Genomic DNA, 24,234 nt, shown 5'->3' with positions numbered 1-24,234 from the left:
AGGACACGTGATACGAATATATAGATGGGAAGTCAGCGCTTAATGGATATCAGATGAATAGAAAGCTTCTTAAAGCAGCTGATTAACTATCAGCTGCAACCATTAGATAAGAGGCTTTTCGGGCCTCAGAGCCAATTTGAACGGATGTATGTAGTAAAATAATCATTTGGAGATGGAATGCCATTTGTTGTTTCTATATTAAATCACTTTACTAAGTTTGATGTAAGTATATTAATGCATAGATATTCTAAAAGTTTCTGACGATGGAATTACTGGGTTTTTGGACTTCGTCCATAGTTCGATATTCTAAAAATTAGAAAACATAACGTTTCGGGAACTGGATCTGTTTCCATCTTCAGGTGAGGAGGGAGACACCTACTCTGTTGGGTCTCTTAGAAAGAGCTAAGCTCCATCACTGGAAACAGATCTAGTTTCTGAAACGTTGTCTTTTTTAGTTCCCAGAATACCGGGCGATGGACAAAGACCGAACCCCCAGTAATTCTCAGTATATTAATCCGTGGTTTCTAATTTTAAGTTCTTAATTATTTTGAGCATGAAATAATATTTAGGAAGTCAGTTCCCACATCACAGAAAACACGATACGTTGGCGTCACAGACATCAGCCCATCAGTGGTGTTTAGATAAATAAGCACTGTTTATTGTGAGAATATGTGAAACCTATTTTTTTTTCTTTTGGCGCTACAGCCCTCATTTGGGCCTAGGCCTGCCTCCATGAACTTCTTCGTTCACTTCGGTTTTTCTAGATCTTACACATTCGGTAGGACTCCTTGGGCGGGTGATCAGCTCGTCGCAAGGCCTCTACCTGTAAACAAACACAGAAAAACGCACACAAACATCCATGCCCTGAGTGGGATTCGAACCCGCGATCTCGGCTTCCGAGCGAGCGAAGACCGTGCATGCCTTAGACAACTCGGCTACCGTGACCGGCGTGAAACCTAATACGCGCGTATTTTCTAAGGAGAAAATCCAGAGTCTCTTTGATATTAAAAATTGGTACATATAGTAATCAGTTTTATGTCATGGATTAGTTCTGTTGCCTTTTTGAATTCTGCCGGGCAGTATATTACCGGTATTTAATCGGTTGACGTATGTACTTATTTACTGAAGATGAATGAAAAGTTAAGTCGATACGGTGACTGGTGAGGTAAACGTGAGGCACTCTAGAGACCATTACGTAGCATAGCTTCAGCCAGTAAATATTTCAACTTAATCGGCCGTAGTGGAATTCATTGCTCAGAACAAATAAACTTTGGAAAAGAAAAGCCATTTAAGAAGGCAAGTTGCGACAATGAGATATGTGACAAGGACAGTATATTGTAGGGGAAATCGAATTGTTGAAGCTCAGTTGAATTCACATTTAGTTGCTGTGAGCAGATATCTTCCTCGAGACTCAAAATTAGTTTAACTTCCCCGGACTTAGCATTCTTGTTATGCAGGACAAAAGGAGAGATATTATGAATGCCTCAGACGTAGACGTGATGGCAGTATGCCCTAAAAGTGATAATTTTGGAATTCTCATAGGTCAGAAGAGGAGAGGCACAAATCACAGCAGGCAGACTTGCGATCCCAAAGGATCGAACAGAATCCGATGGGATGCGAAAGAAGAATATTGTAACTTAGTTGAAGGATTTAGCTGAAATGAAGTAAAGTAAAAGATAGTATAGGTATCCCTGTAACATGCCGTGGAGGCCCATAGGGTTGTGAAATGTTGAGGCTCCCACGTTTTCTAGACAATCGGCTCACAGATGGCGGTGAGGTTGTCAGCCTTACGCGCCGGCCACCCTTTACCCCCGGGAATTTTCCTGGTACTCATTTCTGTTAGTGGTTGAGTCGACTCCAGGGCCAAAGTGCGAATGGAGGGATAAGGTAAATTGAAAAAAATCCACCACATTGGAATTCGATCCCGCGACCTTCTGGCTTGTAGTATAGTGCCACAACTAACTACGCTACCCTGTGCCCCCTGGCTGAATTGAAAGTAATTCTAAATTTCAGTACAGCTTAAATTAATTATTCACGACATTCAGCGGCTTTTCATTTTCTTTTCACAGTCAGGCTAATGCCAATGTCACGACATCATGTTATTTTATTGTGTGTGTTATGAGAAATCACTGCCCCATTTTATCGTTTGACGCTACAGCCCCATTTTTGGCCTTGGCCTATCTCAATGAAACACTCCGTTTCACTTCGGTTTACTAGATCTTAGACATTTGGTAGGACTCCATGGGCTGGTGATCAGCTCGTCTCAAGGCTTCTACCTGTACACGAACACAGAAAAGCAACACATACACACAAACATGGAACATCCATGCTCTGAGTGGGATTCGAAACCACGATCCCGGCTTTCGTGCGAACGAAGACAGTACATGCCTTAGACCGCTCGGCTACCGTGACCGGCAATCACTGCCCCTAACTGTTAAAAATGATAAAAGACGTTGTGGTGTAGTGTCGGTCTTTTGGCTTCATGTCGTAACGTTTCTGAGTTTTCTGAAGCAGTTATTTTTATTTTGTTATAATCTTGGCGCCAGTCTGTTCCTGTTCACTACTATTCCAGTGAGCACCATTGCACCGCCTTCTTGAACAGGACTCGTCGCTGCCAGCCCCTCACACGAACGTTACATATCACTTCTACGCGCAAACTCAAATATACTGCCTTCGCTTTCCTCACAACTGCGGTTCTATGCAAGCTGTTGTTCTAGAATTGTCCGGTAAAAAAGTAAAAGTAAAGGTATCCCTGTAACAGGCCGTGGAGGCCCATAGGGTTGTGAGATGTTGAGGTTCCCACATTTTCTAGACAATCGGCTAATAGATGGCGGCAAGGTTGTCAGCCCTACGCGCCGGCCGCCCTTTACCCCCAAGAATATTCCAAAAATATTCCTGGTACTTATTTCTGTTAAAGGTTGAGTTGATCCCAGGGCCATAATGCGGCTGGAAGGATTAGGTCAATTGAAAAAATCCAGTGACTTCATCAGGACTTGAATCCACGACCTTCCAGCTTGTAGCATAGTGCCTCAACCAACTACGCTACCGCGTGTCCCTAATTGTCCTGTACGGACTCGAAAGACGAGGCGCGCTGAGTTTCTGGAAGTTGCTGGAAGAAGCAGAAGTCGGGAAATATCTGAGACGATCCGCGTGCATGCGCCATGACGTGCCTCGCCTTCCCCCTGTACCCCGTGTGCACGACAGTGTTCTGGAGGCCCTCGCCGTCCTGGCTGTCGTTTCTTGGTCTTCTTCAGACCTTCCGAGCAAGCGTTGGTTCCTGCCACATTCTTCACAATTCGTAAGTGACCATAGTTCTATCTTCCGGAAGCATATGAAATATTTCTTAACAGAGATTTGTCAAGGGAGCTAATAATCAGACAATGACGCACGAAGCACTGTTATAATGATCGCCATTATTTGTATAGTTTTTTATCCTTTTGACACCTGTACAGGCCTACACTACAACGCTCGCCCATTAACCTCGATTTTACCCACCGTGGGTCCCATGTATCACTGATTTTTAATTTGTAACCAATTCTGTAAACCAGAGGATTTAGTGTTATGTACCCACGGTTCTCAGTTTGGCTAGACGTGGAAGAATTCGTAGCTGGTGTACCACAAGATTTAAATTGCGGCAGGAGGTATGTGAAGATATTTCAAACTAATGTTCTGTTTTCGGAGTACCATTGCCGGGTAGTTTTGTTAGAGATTTTGTATTTTAAATGTATTTCGCTTCTAAAAATATTATTACATATATCATGTGTTCGGCTAAGGAACATGCATGATAAATTTTAACAGCGGCTGCAATTCCCCTAGCTCTAATATAACCTTGGTCCTGCCACAAATTTTGCTTCTTTTTTTTTCTGGAATATAACATCCTCGTTAGGCGAGGTATTGTACTATCTTTCCTGTTTTGTCTGTGATGTCCAGTCAGTTTTTTGGAAACCGCACCAAAAACCTTCATCTACGGCATTTCAATACACGTAGACAGAACTGACTGAATCCCAGTGACAATAAAGTCATAAAAATTAAAAAAAAAAACTTTTCTCGACATTGCTATGCCTGGAAGGATCATACATGATATAATCCCTTGTTTTGAATGGAACCCACTAACAATGCTATCATTTGATGAAATATTACTTTCACTAAAGGCCGCAGTGTGACTGTAGCGCTGGAAGCAGGAAAGAGAGAGAAAGGGGCAGAACTTAACATGACCGGGAGCAACACATGAGCCATGAACCATCACTAATTAGCAAAATTCTCGGTCCTGTGTATCCCACTAAATAGTCATCTAGCAATCAGTCATTGACAAAAAGGTACGGCATATTCAAATAAACATTTCTGTCTTCTGATGTATAATGGCGTGTAGTCCGTTGAAAATCAGCCGAGATTTCGGGGGAACATGTCGCCTTCGTTCGAAGAAAAAGCCAAGCAAGAAGCCAGTTTGAAGCTCTGCTTGTCACCTGCTTAACGCTGCATCCTTGTTTCACTTTTTCGAATCTGAAGATAGAAACGAAATATTCCCCCGAAACGACGGTTGACTTGCAACAGACTGCACGGTGTTATATCCCAGAAGATTGAATTCGTCATAACCAACGTTGTGAGAACCTGGAATCCAACATGTAACGAATAATCAGCCTTCTTTCATTCCAAATATTGAGAAGAACAGAAACTCTGAAAGTTCCATGTATTACGCAAAAATAAATTAGAAGTCCTGGTATTTTATAATAGAGAAAGGTACCAAAGAGGGCAGGTTATGGAAAGACGCGGGAATTATTTTATTAATGAGCAACTTAATGCGCAAGTATATAAGTTTCAAATGTGAAGTCCATGTTTGAGGTTACCTCTGAAATAACGTTCTTTGTAGGACCGAGACCTGAAACCTTGTGACCCACTGCACTTTACCGAATTAATTCATGTTTGAAGTATGTGTTCAGGGCATTGTTCATAAAAGTTACTATATCCCTGAGGATTCTTATTATAATCTCCTCAGATTGAATGACAGCTTTCTTGTTTGATTTGGTTCATCCTGGTCCGTCACACTAGCTATATTATAATAGATTATCAACTCCGTCCAGTGTGACTAATAAAATGTTTTTTTTATCTTTTATCCTTGAATGTTTCTGTCTTATAGACCATCGAAGGATATCAATACAATTAGAAACCACTATTACAATGTGTTTTGTGAATATTAATATATACATACATTGTTATCATAATACAATGAGTATAAAATCTAATATTTTAACAACTACAGCGGCGTGTACTAATACGTTAAAATATGTATAAATTATAATTAGAATGTTTAAAAAAATGTCAATTTTTTTAAACCAAATTGGTTCATGTACTCTCCTTCAAAGAAATAAAATAAAAAGGACACGAACCAATTTGTTTTTTTAATTAACAAAAATTTTTAAACATACTAATTGTGATTATGGTAACGTTATATGTATATATATTTCTTCACAAAACACATTGTAATAATGGTTTCTAATTGTATTGATATCCTTCTGAAGGTGGTCTATAAGACCGAAACATGTCAAGGAAGAAAGACTAAAAAGAAAAAAAAATCATTTTGTAAGTCACACTGACGGTGTTAATTAACCTTTATAAGACAGCATTCTTGTTTTTAAAATGTGTTTTACATTTTGTGCCACAGTGGCACTGTATAAAATTAATTCCGAATACACTTTCATCAACCCAGCCTTACTCTTCAGATGCATTTGGTACATTTAGAGCGAGTGTATACTGTTCAGTCACTAAATTTTGTTCGTTAAAGCAATCGAGCGTACGATGCAGTAATTAAAATTTGACCCTTCTATTAAATGCGTTATAATATGAAATATGTTAAAAACTATATTTCAGTTTTGCGATGTTAAGTTGTGTTCGGTGAAGGCAAAGAGAGTAAATGGATCTCAGAAAGTGAAGCCTGTTTGGTGGAGTTGCGTGTAAGTTCTGAAACACTCTTCCTGTGACTTATTTTGCGTAGTTTTTATTTTAAATTTGAAGAGGATCATAAGCGCCAAGCTAGCGACTTGTGGAGACACGTAATCGCCGTCCTGGGAGATTCGTAAAGCAGTCTTCCTGCATAAAGTCTTCCTGCGGTTTCAGTTTGTCCCATTTGTTGTGCGACACTTCGTCCTATCCCCGCGCGGGCTTTCCATCACAAAGCGCAAGAATAGTCTAGTGATAAGGTTGACTTGGAGCTGTCTTGTGAGTTCGCCATTTCGCCAGCAGAATACCGGAAAACAATACCAAAGGGACATGACATTATAACAGTTGGAAGGGGAAGACTTTAACTCTCAAGATTAATGTTCAGTTCTCCTAGACATCCTTTAGGAATCTACTCACCTCACCCGTTCTACTATTCCTACTTTGGAAGGCGAAATTTTAAATTCATTAAGTGGGAATTCTAGCTTGAAGCTTTCCTTATCGTGCTTCACAGTGGCTATAATATGAAGTAGTGTAATTCATGAAAATCATAGTCATAATTTAAACAAAATACAATGAATAAAATCGGGATGGTGATATACAGTATGTCCGTATAATGACGGTGGAAAACGTCTTTGTTGTACAGTTTACCACTCAACTCAAACTAGCATCGAAGTAAAGAAAACGTGATCCAGTCCCCCATACGTCTTCATGGCGTAGTGCTTAATCAGTTAAGCACAGAAACAACTTCACTCGACTCTCTAGGCAGCTGTGTCAGACACAGGAACGATTCATGTTTGCCTGTAACTAAAGATGGCTGCATTGTAACACACTTATACACATCCACCACTTAAATAGATGCCAGTCTTTTATACACAGGTTAATAAGATGGGATGAAACGTCATTTAGTGCAGTATTAGTCTTTCTTTACATACTAATATTCTTGGTTTATTGCATAGCGTAGAATGATAGGTCTGTTAGTTAGTAGTTAATTGAAAAGGATCAAAACAGAAGCAAAAATGGCGAAAGTCCTATCCCGGCATATGCCTAAAGTGACTGAGGAAAGTCACGAAAAGCCTCAGAGAGCCAGTAGCAGATCAGAAGTACTGTCAACTCTGTTCCACACCACCGCCTCACCAGATGTTGCTTTCTGTGACTCAGATATGATAATCAGCTCTATAACTTCTTGTGTATTTTGAGTGATATTTGTTAACAGTTGTTTTTGTTGAGTGAGTCAGTGTAATGTAACCGATTTGATCAACGCGTTGCCAGGCAGCAGCTCTGTAAACACGGTCCAACATGCAACAATAGAGGAAGCTGTATTTTCCGTGTCCTCGGTGACGTCACAACAGTAGGTAGTGATCACGTGACATGTGTTTCCTGTGATGCATGTCTGTTTCGCGGCTATATAACGAGATTCGTAAGCTGCAATTTCAAGGAGAAATGGAACTAGGAGTACAGAAGCATTAGAAGTCGGTCTATGAAGACAACGTGTGATAGATTTTATTTATGTGTAATATTTGGAGTGTGTAATTCAGTGAGACTCTTTAATAGTTCTTGTGTTATAAATCCCAGAAAACTAGTGAAGATAGACTGAGGAGATTATTGTGTAGTGATTGTACAAATCCAAAACCGCGCCTTAGTCACTGTGGTATACGTGACAGTGTTATTGTTCAACTAGAGGATATATTGAGCAATGAGAAGCTACAGTAAAAAATAAGAAGTAAAGGTGTCCCTGTAACAGGCCGTGGAAGCCAATAGGGTTCTTGGGTGTTGAGGTTCATACATTTTCTAGACAACGGGCTCAAAGATGGCGGTAAGGTTGTCAGGCTTATGCGCCGGCCTCTCTTTACCCCCGGAAAAATTATTTAATTAATTCCTGGTACTCATTTCTGTTAGAGGCTAGGTCGACACCAGGGCCATAGTGCAGCTGGAAGAATTAGATCAACTGAAAAAAATCCACCTCATCGGGATTCGATCCCGCGACCTTCCGGCTTGTAGCACAGTGCCTCAATCAACTACGCTACCGCGTATATTTTAATTTCCACGTGTATTTTGATTTTCATCCTCACAAAATTACCAACACATCAATATAACTGCTTGTTGCTCCAACAATAGTTGAACATCTCTCCTTCTTATTCGTACTGTACAAGTCGTTTGAAAGTGAGGCTCACTATTTGCATTTGTAGTGTGAGGCATAAACCATAACAAGTTCTTGTTATTTGAAGTTTATTTTACAGTGATTAGAACAGATGGATGTCAGAATGTATTGGGTCCAATAAACTGGGCGTACCTTGTAAAGACTATTTCCTGTCCAGCCTAATTAGATTCAATTCATGAAAATCCAATTTTCAATACTGTTTCACACAATTCCGACCATTGTGTACCACAGACTTTCCAATCACGATAAAATACAGCTGAAACATTGTGCTGACTAATCACTTCCAGCAAAGCGGCCTATCCAGTACACATCCAGAATGGTGTGGTGCGTATTCATGTCCAAAACGTAGACCCATGAAATTTGAAGAATGCCATCTTCTTGGATGTGACGCCGTGTAGATATTGTGTAAACCGACGTTTCGGAGGAACAAATCGCATCCATCTTCATGGTATAAAACTCTTCGAGCGAGGAACCAGCGTGAGCAAGTGGCTGCAGCATGCAGACTGCAGACATCTGCTCACGCTGGTTCCTCACTGGCGGATTTTTATACCTGTAAATTGATGCGATACATTCCTCCGAAACGTCGGTACACAATATCTACACGGCGCCATATCCCAGAAGACGGCATTCTTCATAGTGATCGCCGTGAAAACCTCAAATGTTACATATCAAATATGTATACGAAGTTAAGTTGTAGTTCGTTACCTTGAGAATATATCATTTTACTTTATTTTATGAAGAGTACGGGAAAAGTTACTGACCAGTGACTAACCCCCAGTTAAGAGCACACAATTGGAAATCAGAGGCGAGGAATTGTGGCTTTGAACATATTCTTCTCGGGCAGGTTTTAAAAATCTCTTTAAAATTTGAAATACTCTCCATAGTTTCAGCGGCTTCGCTGCAGTTCACTGTACAGTCTATAAACGACATTGAGTGCTTTACAAGTAAAATTAAGTCGTTTGAAGTATTAATTTCTTACAGGATACAAAAATGTTAGTAACCAAACATTGTACAAAAATTACGTTTAAATGTCTGCTTATCATGTTCTATCTATTACACCATGGAGTCCAGTCCTTCTTGAGCAGCCACTGGTTCCTAGTCAAATTCACCATATTTACTGAAGATAAATATTCACAACGGTGTATCGCTTTTCTCCGTATTAACATTCTCACATCTCACGTCTGGTCCCGCAAGTGACTTCTTCACTTCACGTTCTAAGACGTGGGCATTTTTTCATCTCTCACATACGTCCTACCTGCCCAGGCTATCTCATTTTGAGGTTTCAGCTTCTTACGTTGATAATGCTATTTTGTTGCTGTAGGTTCGTGTTTCAGAATGATTTGAAGTAACTACACTTGCATAAGCCGGTCACGGTACCCGAGCGGTCTGAGGTATGTGCTGTCTTCTTTCGCTCGGTAGCCGGGATCGTGGGTTCGTGTTATCCTGTGTTTAGGTAGAGGCCTTGCGACGAGCTGATCACTTGTCCAAGGAGTCCTACCGTCTATAAAATGATAATGAAACTCAGAGGCCAAGGCCCAAAGGGACTGTAGAGCCAGTGAACAAGAAAAAATAAAACCTGCACGATATCTTACATTATGTTTTATCACCAAATCGCAGTGTTGCAGCCATATTGCCTTTGTAACCGTTTGTATATTAATGCTTCCGAGAGTTTTCTTTCGAGACTCCACCCTTCCAGTGGACCTAGGCCTACCTCCATGAACTTCTCCGATCACTTCGCGTTTTCTAGATCTTACACGTTCGGTAGGACTCCTTGGGCGGGTGATGAACTCGTCGCAAGGCCTCTACCTGTACACAAACACAGAAAAGCGCACACACACCAACTAAACATCCATGCCCTGAGTGGGATTCGAACCCACGATCCCGGTTTCCAAGCGAGCGAAGACAGTACATGCCTTAGACCGCTCGGCTACCGTGACCGGCAGTGTATAAGAATAATATATAAGAATTCAGTTCGTACCTCACAGGAAACAGATTCGAACCCACGATCCCGGTTTCCAAGCGAGCGAAGACAGTACATGCCTTAGACCTCTCGGCTACCGTGACCGGCATACAGCCGTTTTACCCACACATGAGATGAAAACTACGCGGTTCCGGCGATAGCCACGTTCCATAAACCATAAGGCAGACAGGAAATCAGTAAGGCAACAGATTATATGAACAAGGATACAGTGTTAACGTCATTGTAAGCGTCTAGCGTGTGATATTTTGCACTCAGAACTGAGAAAGGTGCACTGTCCCTTTCATCTGTCACATCCGATTCTTTGTTAGCACTTACAGCCACCTCTTACGCGTCGTGAACACAATTATCTCCCCAGAAATGAAAATCATTGTGTACCGTGTACATACAGGCAGTGGTTTATGGCTGTGTATGCTTGAATACATGTTACACAACTGTGTGAATATTGTATCATTCTGACGCCATGAAGGGGTTCACATATGTCCAAAGGGACAGCTCCATATTCGAAATAGTTTCATTTCAAGGACAAATCTGTAAATTAATTCATTCTTTTAACGGGAAAAGGTGGGGACGGAGATAGTATGTAAATGAAATATGGAATAGAAAGAAAGGAGCGAAGGATCAAGATAAAAAAGGAAGTGACTCCCCGTTGAATTTCAGCTGGTGTTTTCACAAGTGTTTTTAAGTTTTTTTATTGCTAGTGGGGTGGGACTAAATCTCTTGTACTGCGGCCACTTCTGGCCTATTGTACCAGCCCCAGATGATAGGTGAGGGTGATTGTGGAGCAATTGGTGGAATGCAGATTGGCAGGGGAAACCGAAGCACTCGGAAAAACCTGCCCCAGCGCCACTTTCTCCACCACAAATCCCACTTGACCAGACTCGGGATCGAACCCGGGCCGCCGCGGTGGGAAGCCAGCGACTAACCGCTTGAGCTATGGCGCGGCCTCGTGTTTAAGTTAGTAGGCTTGTTTTGTAAGTAGGTAAGTAGTGAATCCTTTAATATTCGATGCAAAAGTTTCGCTTGATAAGAGAGACAAATTAAGAATAAGATTGGATGTAGCTTAAAAAAAATGAAGGCGAACATTTGAAATGAATTGAGAGAAAGGAAGGGATGTAAGCAAACTTCCAGCCCTTCTAGAAACTGGATTTGCTGGCTTAGTGACAGCGAGAATTGTAATGATGCGTATGCATGTACGGATTGTTGCCTTTGTCTGAGAACTTAATGTCTGAAGTGATTGTTTATTTACCCCTATCAGATCTCGACCGTGTTTAATTTACGCATTTGGACAGGCGTTAAAATGAAGAGAGAGAAAAGAGACGCCTGCCAAATCTAATTTACATTTCCTCGCGCTATGAAAGTTACACTCGTTTCCACAGAAGCGATCAAAAGACAGATCGATTAGTGTACTGATTGGTTGGCGAAATGGTTCCCGTAACTGGATGACTGGTTAGTTGGCCAATTGATTGATTTGCTTTCAGAGTGACTGAATTACGGGCCAGTTAGCTGTGAATAGCTTACCGATGGCTTTTTATCACCATTCAGAATTATTTTCTTGTTCTTGAGGTGAGGTAAGAAATAGTCCACTTGGCACGTCGGCCACTGTTTGGCCTCTTGTACCAGCCCCAGATGATAGGTGGTGATGATGATGATGAGTGTGGATTAATCGGTGGAATGAGAATTGGCAGGGGAAACCGTAGTACGAGGAAGAAACCTGCCACAATGCCTCTGTTTCCATCACAGATTCCACATAACCTGACCTGGGATCAAACCCATGCCGCCGCTGTGGGAAGCCGACTACTAACCACCTTTTTATGTCATGACCATTCGGAATACTTAACTTGTATTGTACATGCCTGCAGAAATTGAAGTAACGTCATAAGAAGTGTCTGCACCTACTTCCAGTTACTCATGCTCACCACGGACAAGCGACTCGCTGTTGCTGGATGAGCATGATACACAACTCGATGACAACATTGATGATAACGGTGTTGTAGTTACGGACTATTAGAGTCCGCTAATTGTGTTTCGCTCTGGAGTATTCCTGTATTACATGGAGAGATAGGCTCATTGATTTCTCATTAACGTATTGAACATTTTCATTTATGTGTATGTCAGTCCACTCTATCAGGATTTGAAAGCAAGCTCTGTTGAAACTTACTTATCATTCAATTACAACGCATCGCAGTGATCAGTGATATTTTTTTCTTTTATGTTGGCTGGTGTGTAGTGACGGTCGATATGTATGCTAATGACGCATGCCCTATTACCTCCTGCTTCTCTACGCTAAATTAAGGTAATGCACAGTGTTCATATTCAATACTGAATGCACGCTGAGACATGCATTTCCAAATTGTCGTCAGAGCTGTTTTACCGGGAGTTATTAAAACGCGGGGCAGTGGTAAGAAAATTCAAAATAAGAGAGTGGAAACTGGAAATGTATAGCGATGGTGAAGCAAATTGAAGAGGGCGTATAACAGTGTGCAACACAAAGAAATGAAAATTAACAACATAATATCTGTCGTGATTAAAGATACCGAGGTTCAGATTACATGAGACAACCGAAGTTACTGCGTCCAATTCCCTAGTAATGATAAGCTAACAAAGTATTCACTTGGGCTCTGTCTAGACGCCCTATCCCCACAGGAACAATAGGCCGACTCTACTTCCTGTACTGAAAAGGGCGCAGTTAAACGAATACATAAAGCCTCACGTGTCCTTCGAGATTTTTTTTTCAGTCTCTGCCTTGGTCATTCTTTTCTCTCTCCTCCCGCTCCCACTTTGCAGCACAGGGCTAATTTATCAGTTTCATAATCATTTCTACAGACGGTAGGACTCCTTTGGCGGGTGATCAGCTCGTCGCAAGGCTTCTACCTGAACACAGGACAACACAAACACAGAATAAACGCATACACACCAAACACCCTCTATCCGTACAAGTTTGCACTAACTTCGCCGACAAGCGGCGGTCGCTCGGTCGGTATAGTTCGCTTGCAGACTACAGGCCACGGAATTTGTTTTTTTCATACAAAAATACATATTGCTCTAAAGTACCCTGACGGAACACACTGCTGACTAATTGTAACTGAGAACAAACGGATAATGGAGCTGATATCGGCCGTAAACTACTGACAAATGATAAATTCCCACGCATGAACTACACTGCTCCCCGTGAAACATAATGCAGTCAAACGGTCCACAAAGTTAATAACTTCCCTTAACTCAAACGTTAACGGCCGTGAGGCATACTGATTCAATGTCAAAATTCGTATGCTCCTCGTAGCAAGCGGCGCATCGGTCACCGTGAAACGCAGAGCCGTGAACCGGTCAACAAAATTATGTATAATGTCGTTTTAAAGAAGACCCATTCAAATAGAACTTTTTAGACACTAACGAAACGAATATTTGCTGTGGAACGACTGTCACCTGCTGGCTGTAACGGGTGTAAACTTTGGAAAGCAAACACCAGAGCACTGAAAGAAACACTTAATGTCTGTAACTACGTATATCAAATATTGACTGGTGTGTATCGCCCTTGTCTGCGGAACAAGTGTGGCAGGTATTCAGCTTGTACCTTGGCCACTTAACATTAACAACTGCCTGCCGCTTCCTCGAATTCGCGTTAGCATATCTTCAGTCTTCCGGGTGAAAGGAGCAGATTTGAAATATATAAAGCCTCTCATAGCGCATTCGAACTTCGCCTTCAGAGAATGAACCTCTTTTTCACAACAAAACATTGGCTGTATTACTATAACACGCATAGTTGTCTGATTTGGGAATAGCAGAATTATGATTCGGATTGTCTAGTAACGCAAAGTGATTGGCTACTGGTTCGATGACCGGTGCATGACTCCCGGATAATTTCTCTTGGTCACATCCAGACCAATTCTGAGTTAACAGTTCTCTCACCCAAAAGGCACCGAGCGATGATGATGTCGGGGCATGAAATTTATAACTCATTTCAATAGCACAGTGAGATTAAGAATTAGGGACCTTTACTTTTTTTCCCTCTACACTTGTCAGCGTCGATGACTGTATGCGTCAGAGGCGTCTGTTCTGCAAGGAATTCTCCAGCTCTGTTGGAATCTGGCCCGCCTTCTCCACTTTCGATATAAAACTACACGTTTAACCGAATACAATATTTAAACCACGAATGCCACCGTATGTATTCTTTTTCACTGTCATTTTCATGGTATATATGAGGAACTACTGCGGTGGTGAAAAATTCGATCTTGAGATATTTTACATATTTACACTTAATTTTCTTTTGTGTGTTATCCTTTGTTTTAATTTTTATTTCAAACCACACTTTAATACAAATGAGGACGATGGCTAATGTCAAAATAGTGTGTTAATGAAGTAAATGTGATAACCCTGGAAATTAAGTTAATGAGGAGTAGATTACCAATCAACTTCCCGGGCACTCGGTAGCGTAATTGGTTGAGGCACTATGCTATAAGCCGGGAGGTAGCGGAATCGAATCCCGATTTGGTGGGTTTTTTCAATTTACCTAATCCTTTGAGCCGCACTATGGCCCTGGGGTTGACTCACCCTCTAACAAAAATGAGTACCAGGAATATTCCTGGGGGTAAAGGGTGGCCGGCGCGTAAAGCTGACAGTCCTACCGCCATCTGTGAGCCGATTGTCTAAAGAAAATGTGGGAGCCTCGACGTCTCACAAACCTATGGGCCTCCATGAATGTTACAGGGACACCTTCCTGTATTTCCTGTGGGATAGCAGGAACTCGGCTTAAATTTACATAACTCATACATTTTTATTTAATTCCGTAGTTCTTGGAAGTTAATGACTTCCAGGTTTTCCACCACCAATTATAAATTATATACAGAGGGAAAACTGTCGACCGTGATGTTTGTTCATCATTTAGAACGGCTCTCATAATAGCACTGGTGTCTCTGTCCACGGAGAAGTCGCAGGTAAAGTTGTTGCCAACAAGGCGAAGGACGTGACACGAATTCTTCTGTTCTTTTATGTAACCTGTTCTCAGATAAGGCTTATTTACCATTCAGACACACAGCTGTGTAATAAATTTTGGTTCATGTTTACCGAATTTATGTATGTAATTTGCACATTCATTAGAAACCGATAAGAACGTTCACTAGCACGAGAACAGACTTTGTTTAACCTCAGAAGCGTAATTACAGGTCTCGGAACTCAAACTCATTTGTACTCCTCGTGTACTTCAAAGCAAGTCACATTTTCTATAGTCTTACTAATTTAAAATTTCGGAAATAAAACACGGTAGGTACAGAAGGAGAGTTAAGACATGTTTGCCACTTTGTGTACGTGAACCGATATCGGCTTATAGGGGTACCAGAAAGTAACAGTAAGCTTTTATTACGTTTGTAGTTCCGGGTTCTTATAGTCTTCTCCAAGTATAATTAGAATGATCAAGTCAAGGAAGATGAGGTGGGCAGGGCATGTAGCACGAATGGAGGAGAAGAGGAATGCATATAGGATATTGGTGGGAAAGCCAGAAGGAAAGAGACTACTGGGAAGACCAAGGCGTAGCTCGGTGGACAATATTAAAATGGATCTTAGAGAGATAGAATGGGGATGTTATGGATTGGATTGATTGGCTCAGGATAGGAACCAGTGGAGGGCTCTTGTGAACACGGTAATGAATTTCCGGTTCCAGAAAATGCTTTGAAATTCTTGAATAGCTGCAAATTTGGCTTCTCCTCAAGAAGGGCTCAGCTCCATAAGTCAATAAATAGTTCCGGGTTTCAGAGTACGTTTTGTTGATATTGCAGTTCGGTGTGCTGGAGAATACGAAACGTCTTCAAATAATGTAACTGTTTTGAAACGTGTAATGCTACTTTAGAACAGCCCGGTTTATAGTCCAACACAAGCATATGGTCAAGGTATCATTTGTAGCAGTACACGGTTCGAGTTCAGGCATCGACCAGTTCTCAAGACTCATGTAATTGTGACTACCTTATTATTTTATTGCAGTACAGAATACACTTTAAAACAGGCTACGATGAAACCTTCCGAGATAGAGACAGCTTTGAAGTTACCATTCATGATCACTTTTACTTTTTATTTGACATTACTTAACCTTAGGAATATTAATACATTAAGTCTATCATTTTATAAACTCGTGTATTTTGTCTGTATCCTAATAAAGTTTGTTTACTGTTGGATAATCCTTCTAAGAACTTCAGACACCAATACATGCTCCTGTTTTACGTTAGAATACCTAGTTAAAACATTTTGACATCGAATTGCTGTCATCTGCAATAGGATGCTGAGGAAAATAATTGAAATTAAAAGGTATAAAATAACAAAAGACTGGGGAAACTTATAGAGCGAGAAGCATCATGACTTCTGCTCTTCTTCCAATATAATTAGAGTGAGGAAGTTAAAGAAGATGACATCTTCAGGAAATGTAACCCGCATACAGAGAAAATTAATGCTTATAAGGTTTTGGTGGGAGAGTCAGAAGGAAAGGAGCCACTAGGGAAACCTAGATACGGATGGGAGGATAATATTGACATGTGTCTAAGAGAAATTGATTTAGTGGTATGGACTGGATTCATTAGGCAAAGGTTAGGGAGCAGTGGTTGGCTCTTGTGAACAGGTAATTAACCTTCGGGTTCTGTGAAATATTTTGAAAACCTTGAGCCGCTGAACGACCAGTCCCTCTTCAAGTACTTAGATCCATGGAATTATTTACTTGGGAAGGATTAGGCGCCATGTACTCTGGCATCTTAGGTGTAGAAGACGAAAGTAGCGATTCGTCGGTAAATTTCTACCGCCGCCTTCAGAAAGACTGCAATCTTCATAGTCACCGGCGTCAGAACTTCAAATCGCATATTCCGACCGACGTTCATTGTCAGTGGTGATGCGGTGCCGACTGGTAATTCTGGATCAATTTGTTTGTTCTCCTCCGGCCCCCATAATAACCTTTGCAACTCACACTTGTGCATTCTCGACGACTTTGCCGGTAGGAGAAATGTGCCACAGACATGCATATGCCTTCATTCATTCCAGTGTTCCAATTCAGTTGCTTTTAACCTAGTTTAGCAATGGGATAGAAGTTTACTGGGATCAATATGTCTGTCTAAACAGGTTAAAACTTTATTACACAGAGGGAACGTCCAGTTTCGTTACTTTATTCTGTTACGTCTTTTAGTCTTTAATAAGCACAGTATTGAGTCAGTCGTATGCATGTATTGTAACAGATCCATTTAATATCTGAGGCTATTTAGAGTGAGATGTTATTAATCGTCTTCCTCTTCCTCCTCCTCTTCTCCTGTTGTTCCCACTCGGAGCATAGGGAATCTGTGAGACGATTCGTTTCACTGCAGTTTCTTAATCTAAGACAGTCGGTAGGTCTCCCTGAAAGGAGGATCAGTCCGTCGCAAGGCCGCTACCTAACACAAATAGAATAAACATAAACAGACTTCCATTTCTCGAGTAGGATTCGAACTCACGATCCTAGTGTTCGAGCTGGCGAAGACATTTTATGCCTTAAACCGCGCGGTTACTTTGACCGGTTATTATTAATGATAAGGACATCTAATTGTGAATATATTAAGTCCATATAATACTTTTCCGAAGGCAGGGAGGCTATGTGAAGATATTTCAGCGTTGGTAGCCGGATCCTTGCCCTAGGTTTATAAAGGACATCTCCTGAACTGATGAACAGTTACAGTGATTTAGTATAAATGAAATAAAGAAATTCCATTAGCATTAGCGGAAACCAGAAATACATACAAAATGGGATTGGAGACTGTTACAGAGTACAGAAATTTGAGTATTAAACAGCAAATGAGTGATGCTGTTAAAAAGTAATGTGCCAGGAAAATTAAGTAATGATACTGACACAGTACATAAGATTGTTGCATTTATAAGAGTGTAGGGCATTGTTTCCCGCCTATCTGTAACACAAACTGCAAACGAAACTCACATGCTTACATTAATTCGTATGACGCAACAAAATACTGCATGAACAGAGAAGTATACTGCCTCAGCTCCTTTCTGTCGCTCTTCTTCTGACATATGTGCTTCTCTCTCGCTTGCACCAAAGCAGCTCTTTGTGTAGCATTGACAAGCGTGTGCTGTCAGTACATGCAAATGTGCGCGTGTGAATAGAGGCTCTGGCGTTAGTTTCTGCACAAAATAGTCTGGCTACTGTAATTCCAGACTGCAGATCAGAGCCCCTTAATTTACAAAACGCGGTGTTAAAGTAAAAACTATAGTATTTTCCGTGTTTTATTCATTATCTTACAGACTGACACAATACCTACCTACCTACCTACCTACCACTCGGCGCTACAGCCCTGGGCGAGCCTTAGCCTCCTCTACAACCAGTCTCCACTGCTCTCTGTTCCTCATCTTCTCTATCCATCCTTTCGCCTTCATCTTCTTCAGGTTGTTAGAGTTACAGAATGACTTTCTCAATACTTGGATTTCTTCATCATCGTCACTCCGAAAATATAATTTACGCAAAATTTTGCAGTTTTATCAACAAATTCCTTGTGAGTATTTTTAATTTTTTGCCTGCCACGATAGCAGAGCGGCTTGAGGCATGTACTGTCTTCGTTCGCTCGGAAGTCGGGATCTTGAATTCGAATCCCACACAAGGCATGAATATTTGGTATGTGTATGTGTTTATTGTGTGTTTGTGGTGTTCTGTGTTTAGGTAGAGGCCTTGCGACGAGCTTATCACTCGTACAAGGAGTCCTAGCGTCTGTATAATGATCAAAATAATAAGAAAGTAAACTCGACACCGTAAAGGTATAAGAGGAACGGATTAAGTAAGTAAGTAATTTTTAATTTTATTGCCACAAATAAGAGAGATGAGAAATGTATATAAAATTAAACTAGAGAATCTTGAATGAAAGGAACATTTGAGACAGATGTAGACAAATGCATGGGAAATACGGAATATTGTCTTAGATGGATGCATATGTCTTGGCGTCGTGGACTGGTTCCGTTTGGCTCAGGAAGTGCTCGTGTGGCAGCCACACGTAATCACGGTAATAAACATCGAGGTCCCATAAAAGGCTGGAAATTCCTTCTCTAAATGAGCGACCGTTAGTTTCTGAATAAGAAGTCTGCTTCCTGGAGTTGGTCAGTTGTAATAGCGGTGGATTCATAACGGAACTACATTATGAATGATATTGTGGCATGATGACTCGCTGTCTCTTCTGGCTTTCATGTCACAATATTCTCGCAAATCACAGCTTGTATTTTAGTGTTTGAAAGGGGTTTGTGGTTAATGCGAGTACTTCCCACTCTATCCTGATTCAGGCTTGGGGGCACTGAGCTCCAGGCACGCAGTATCTTCTCATACGTGAAGATTGGAAATACCACAATCGATGATTCAACTGTTACTTATATAGGTTTTTCTTCAGCTAATGCATGATTTGAACTTCTAAGGGACTACTTTTACAAAGTGTCACTTCTGGATTTCTTTCTTTACACTCCTGTTATTCAGTTTACTTTTTATTCCTAATTTATTTCGTAATGCGCTTTATGTATTGTCTTCTTGCTTCACACATATTAAACAATTATTAAAATATTAGTCTATAAAACTTTTGGGGATGCGGTAGCTTAGTTGGTTGAGGCACTATGCTACAAGCCGGAAGGTTACAGGTTCGAGTCCCAATGAGGGGAATTTTTTTTAAATTTACCTAATCCTTCCAGGCGCACTATGACCCTAGGGTCGACTCAGCCTATAACAGAAATGAGTACCAGGATTCTTCCTTGGGGGTAATTTTTTTTTTTTTGCTTCGTGGGAGGTGGAGTCCAACTGGGTCCACTCGGCATGGCGGCCACTGATTGGCCTATTATACCTGCTCCGGGTGATTATGATGATGGAGGATTTGGTGGAATGAAGATTGTCAGGGGAAAGCGAAGTACTCTGAAGAAACCTGCCCCAGCGCCACTTTGTCCACCACAAATCCCACTTGACCAGACCCCGGGATCGAACCCGGGCCGCCGCGGTGGGAAGCCAGCGACTTACCCGTTGAGTCATGGCGCGGCCTTCCGTGGGAGTAAAGGACAACCTCACCGCCATCTGTGAACCAGTTGTCTAGAGAAAGCGTGGAAGCCTCGATGTCTCACAACACTATGGGTCTCCACGGTCTGTTACGGGGATAGCATTACCTTTTATGTACCTATGAAACTTTAAATTGACTCTGTTATTATTTAATAAAGATAGATGCTGTATAAACTTTGAAGACTTGAGTTTAACTGCAGTATTAAGCTCTTTGTCAATATACAGCCGTGTGATTTAGGGTAAAGGAAGTGGCACTTTGGTAATATTCATATAATCCGTGACTGTAGCGAGATGAGCCACTGCAGGGTGTTAGAACTCTCTTAGGCAAAGGAGGTGCAGCATGCGGTGCATTAGCGGTTCCATTAACTGCAGTTTTCCGTGCGAAAGCTCTGTGTCACAGTGACTGACTTTGTGAGATATCAACACTCTGTCATGAGTCTCAGTTCATTCGAAATCATATCCGCTTGTAGTAGTATCCTTCGCTGCGCACAATAGCTGACATCGTCAGAAAACAATGACGGCAGTAGATGCTGATGCAGCACTTTGTAATATCTGCCTCGAGCCATGCTCTGCGATCGTTAGTTCTGTAGCTCCGTTGTTAATGGTTATGTGCTGAAGCAAAATGTGTTTAGCGGCACTCAGCCCGTTGCTGCAGTTACGCAGTATCAGATCATGTGGCTATGCCGAGGGTGGACAGTGAGAACGGCGTTTGTGCGAGTGGAAAACTTGTGAATTGTGAAACCGTCTGCCGTATTATCTTCAAATATGGTACGGAAGACGTTCACTTACAGTTGTCGTAAATTCAGTTTCCGGCCTTCTTGATCCGCGAGAAAACTTCGTTTACATGATACATTCCCATGTATCCCAGGATCTTTTTCACTTATGAGTATCTTGTTTGAATTCGTTATATTAGACTTCCAACAAAAGTTGTTGTGCAACCCAGATTTTCATCGATACTGATCTGTTATAAGGAGCCGGGGTAGCTCAGTCGGTATAGCGACTGGCTACGGCCTGAACGACTGATGGGTCGATGTTGAGTCCTGGTAGGGTCAAGAATTTTCTCTTCTCCAAATCGTCCAGACCGGCTCTGGGGTCCACCTAACCTCTTATGCAGTGTGTACCGGGGGCTGTTTCCCCGTGGCTAAAGCGGCCGGGACATGAAGCTGACCACTCACCTTTAAGCTAGTGCCGAGGTCAAGAAAATGTGGATCTATATAGCAACTCCTCCATACTCCTTAATGGCGTAATGCTTTATTCGTTTAGGACAGGGACAGGTTTGCCTTTTACCTGATCTATTATAACGAAATGTAGATTTTGTATAGTAATCATCATAATCATTTATATTGATGAATAATAAAGCCTAGATCTCATATTGTAATAAACGGTCTTCTCCCTCCGTTCCGTAAAGGTTTAACAGATTTCGTTGAAGTTAGACACGGGAGACTTCAACCGAAAGTTCAGATTTAAGCCATATTGATCCGTAATGAAGCCTTGCCCAGTCTTCTCAAGGCGTTCCTTAGCCTGTCAAGACGAAAACTTCGAAACGGAAAGTATCAGGTTCTTCTGAATCCTCCCTTGTTTTCATCTGATTCTGCGCTGAATTCAGTTGGAATAGTGTGGTCAAATAACTTATGAATCGATCCTGTTGTCCAGCGAAACGTGAGACGTGGTATCATGGAACCGAAATATGGATGTTCAGTGTATGGATATAGTAGAACTGCTCGGGAATGTAGGCTGCATGTTTTTCGTTCGTATACCTGTCGACGGGTAAGTAAGTAAAGTAAAGCTATCCCTGTAACAGGCCGTGGAGGCCCATAGGGTTGTGAGATGTTGAGGTTCCCACATTTTCTAGACAATCGGCTCATAGAGTGCAGCAAGGTTGTCAGCCCTAAGCGCCGGCCGTCCTTTACCCTCAAGAATATTCCTGGTACTCATTTCTGTTAGAGGCTAAGTCGACCCCAGGGCCATAGTGCGGCTGGAAGGATTAGGTAAATTGAAAAAATCCAATGATCTCATCGGGACTTGAACCCGCGACCTTCCGGCTTGTAGCATAGTGCCTCAACCAACTACGCTACTGCGTGCCCCTTCTGTCGACGGGTGCTGTGGTCAGTTCACAGAAAGGACTGTATCTCATTCGTCAGCATTGCGATGGCATTCACCTGGAAAGCTTGAGTGACACAATGTTCTCTCTCAGAAATATCAGAATCCTGACCGACACTTTAACCGGACACGCCAGAATTCAAGTTTGAAGCCTTACCAAAGAGTTCAATGTGCCCGACCATAAGAAGTAACATAACTTATTTTTCTCTCTCATGGGGTGAGACTGGATCCGCTTGGTACTGCGGCTGCTGTTTGGCCTAACACATCATTTTACACTCTGCAGCTTTCGTACAAGTGACGAAGGACTGACGTCATGGTGTACTGTGAATATGATGTTTTCAAGGAGGTAGCTATTCCCATTGTCTTCTGGGATGTGAAACCATATTCAGCAGTTAATGATAAAGCCTACGGATTATCTATTCTGTAACTTTTGAAGTGAATGTGTTACGTAACAAAATTGTACGTACGAAGAAACGTTATGCTTTTTATCTGAGCCTCAGTAATAAGGATGTCAGTTTACATTTGTGAAGGAACTTGCGTCCTACTTATTATGTCGCTATTATATAGGTATGTAGAGATGGTATTTGAAATGTACATTCGCTTCTCTCTCGCTCTCTCTCTCTCTCTCTCTCTAAGTTCCATTTTAATATTGTTCACCCATGTTTTCTCTTGTATGTCGGTAACATTTCACAATATTAAAAAATAAATGTTGTTAGTTTTACTGAGACCTGTATGATGAACGGTTTTAACAGTATCAGTGATGATAGTATTTTTTTTCCTTGGCACTACAGCCCCAGTGGGTCTAGGCCTACCTCCATGAACTTCTCGGTTCACTTCGGTTTTTCTAGATCTTACACATTCGGTAGGACTCCTTGGGCGGGTGATCATTGTAAATATCGCATAATACTGAATACCTGTAGAAGATATATTTCATAATGTATCTGTGACATAAAGAAAGTAAAATACAATAATATTTATACCACTCTATGCTGTATATCAGCCAGTTCCTACACACAATTTATTTCACAAAGCAGACATTTTAAATATCGAATATAATATTTTTGTAAGATTTGAGGTTTTCACGGCTGTGTTTATTAAGAATGTCATCTTCTGGGATGTTACGCCATGTAGATATTGTGTAAACCGACGTTTCGGAGGAAAGTATCACCTGCATCTTCAAATCCGCGAGCTAGGAACCAGCGTGAGCAGGTGACTGCGGATTTTTATACCTTGGAGATGGAGGCGATAATTCCCTCCGAAACGTCAGTTTACACAATATCTACACGGCGTCACATCTCAGAAGACGGCATTCTTCATAACATTTTTGCTTAAATACTATATCAAAATTCCTTACTTCTTTGTGAATTCGAAAGGAAGTGATACCTTAAATAGATCAATTTTACGAGAAATTGAAGAATATCCATCAGGCAGGCCGTTGGCATTCATCTGCGTTCCATTTGCACCGTGATCGAAGTATGTCTCAGTAAATAGTGTGCTCGGGTACTGCAGGAAGGCGAGCGTCACGCATGCGGCTTGCGGCTTTACGTTTGTGTTCTATGATTTATGTGACGTTCATAGCGGTAGATGGTAAAGGGGGGAGGCGGAGAACCACAGTAACGCTTCTGCTACTGTAACTAGACTTTACGGCCCTTTCTCTACCGAAAGTGCGCAGTCTAGTAGGGACCCTATAATCCCTTGAGGATACCGAATGCGACAAATCTGTTTATTTGCCACAAACATGGAAAGACAAGCATTGCTGGTAGAAGGTAAGTGATGATGTGCCCTTGTGAGGAAAGGAGAAGAGTGTGTGTGTTCGCCTGTGTGTGCGTGTGGTGAAAGGGTTCAGAACAGAGGACGTGAAGAAACCACAGCATGCTCTGTAAATCTGGAAATTTCACAAAGGGGGCTTCGTACATTTGTGAAGCTTTGGACTACACCTCATGCAGTAAACAGAGTGTATTTTCTGTAAGATTTTAGGTTTTCATGGCGGTCACTATGAAGAATGTCGTCTTATGGGATGTGGCGCCGTGTAGA

The 24,234-nt window shown here is 41.6% G+C and overlaps 1 protein-coding gene across 2 annotated transcripts in view; it reads left to right on the top strand.

The window, feature by feature from the left end:
- LOC111870996 (hemicentin-2) overlaps positions 1-24,234 on the top strand; it is a 536,304-nt gene that overhangs the window by 176,822 nt on the left and 335,248 nt on the right. Inside the window, exon 1 of one of the 2 annotated variants that reach the window (XM_023863702.2) lies at positions 23,899-23,966. The exons of the other annotated variant lie outside the window; for it this stretch is intronic. Within the exon in view, the coding sequence (XP_023719470.2) occupies positions 23,909-23,966 (58 nt within the window). The 5' untranslated portion in view covers positions 23,899-23,908. Of the gene's footprint in view, positions 1-23,898; positions 23,967-24,234 lie in introns of those variants that run through there. 2 annotated transcript variants of the gene reach the window in all.

Source organism: Cryptotermes secundus, unplaced genomic scaffold, assembly GCF_002891405.2.
Source record: "Cryptotermes secundus unplaced genomic scaffold, Csec_1.0 scaffold1170, whole genome shotgun sequence".
In the NCBI taxonomy this organism is placed as follows: Eukaryota; Metazoa; Arthropoda; class Insecta; order Blattodea; family Kalotermitidae; genus Cryptotermes; species Cryptotermes secundus.
This window is presented reverse-complemented; position numbering and strand designations above follow the sequence as displayed.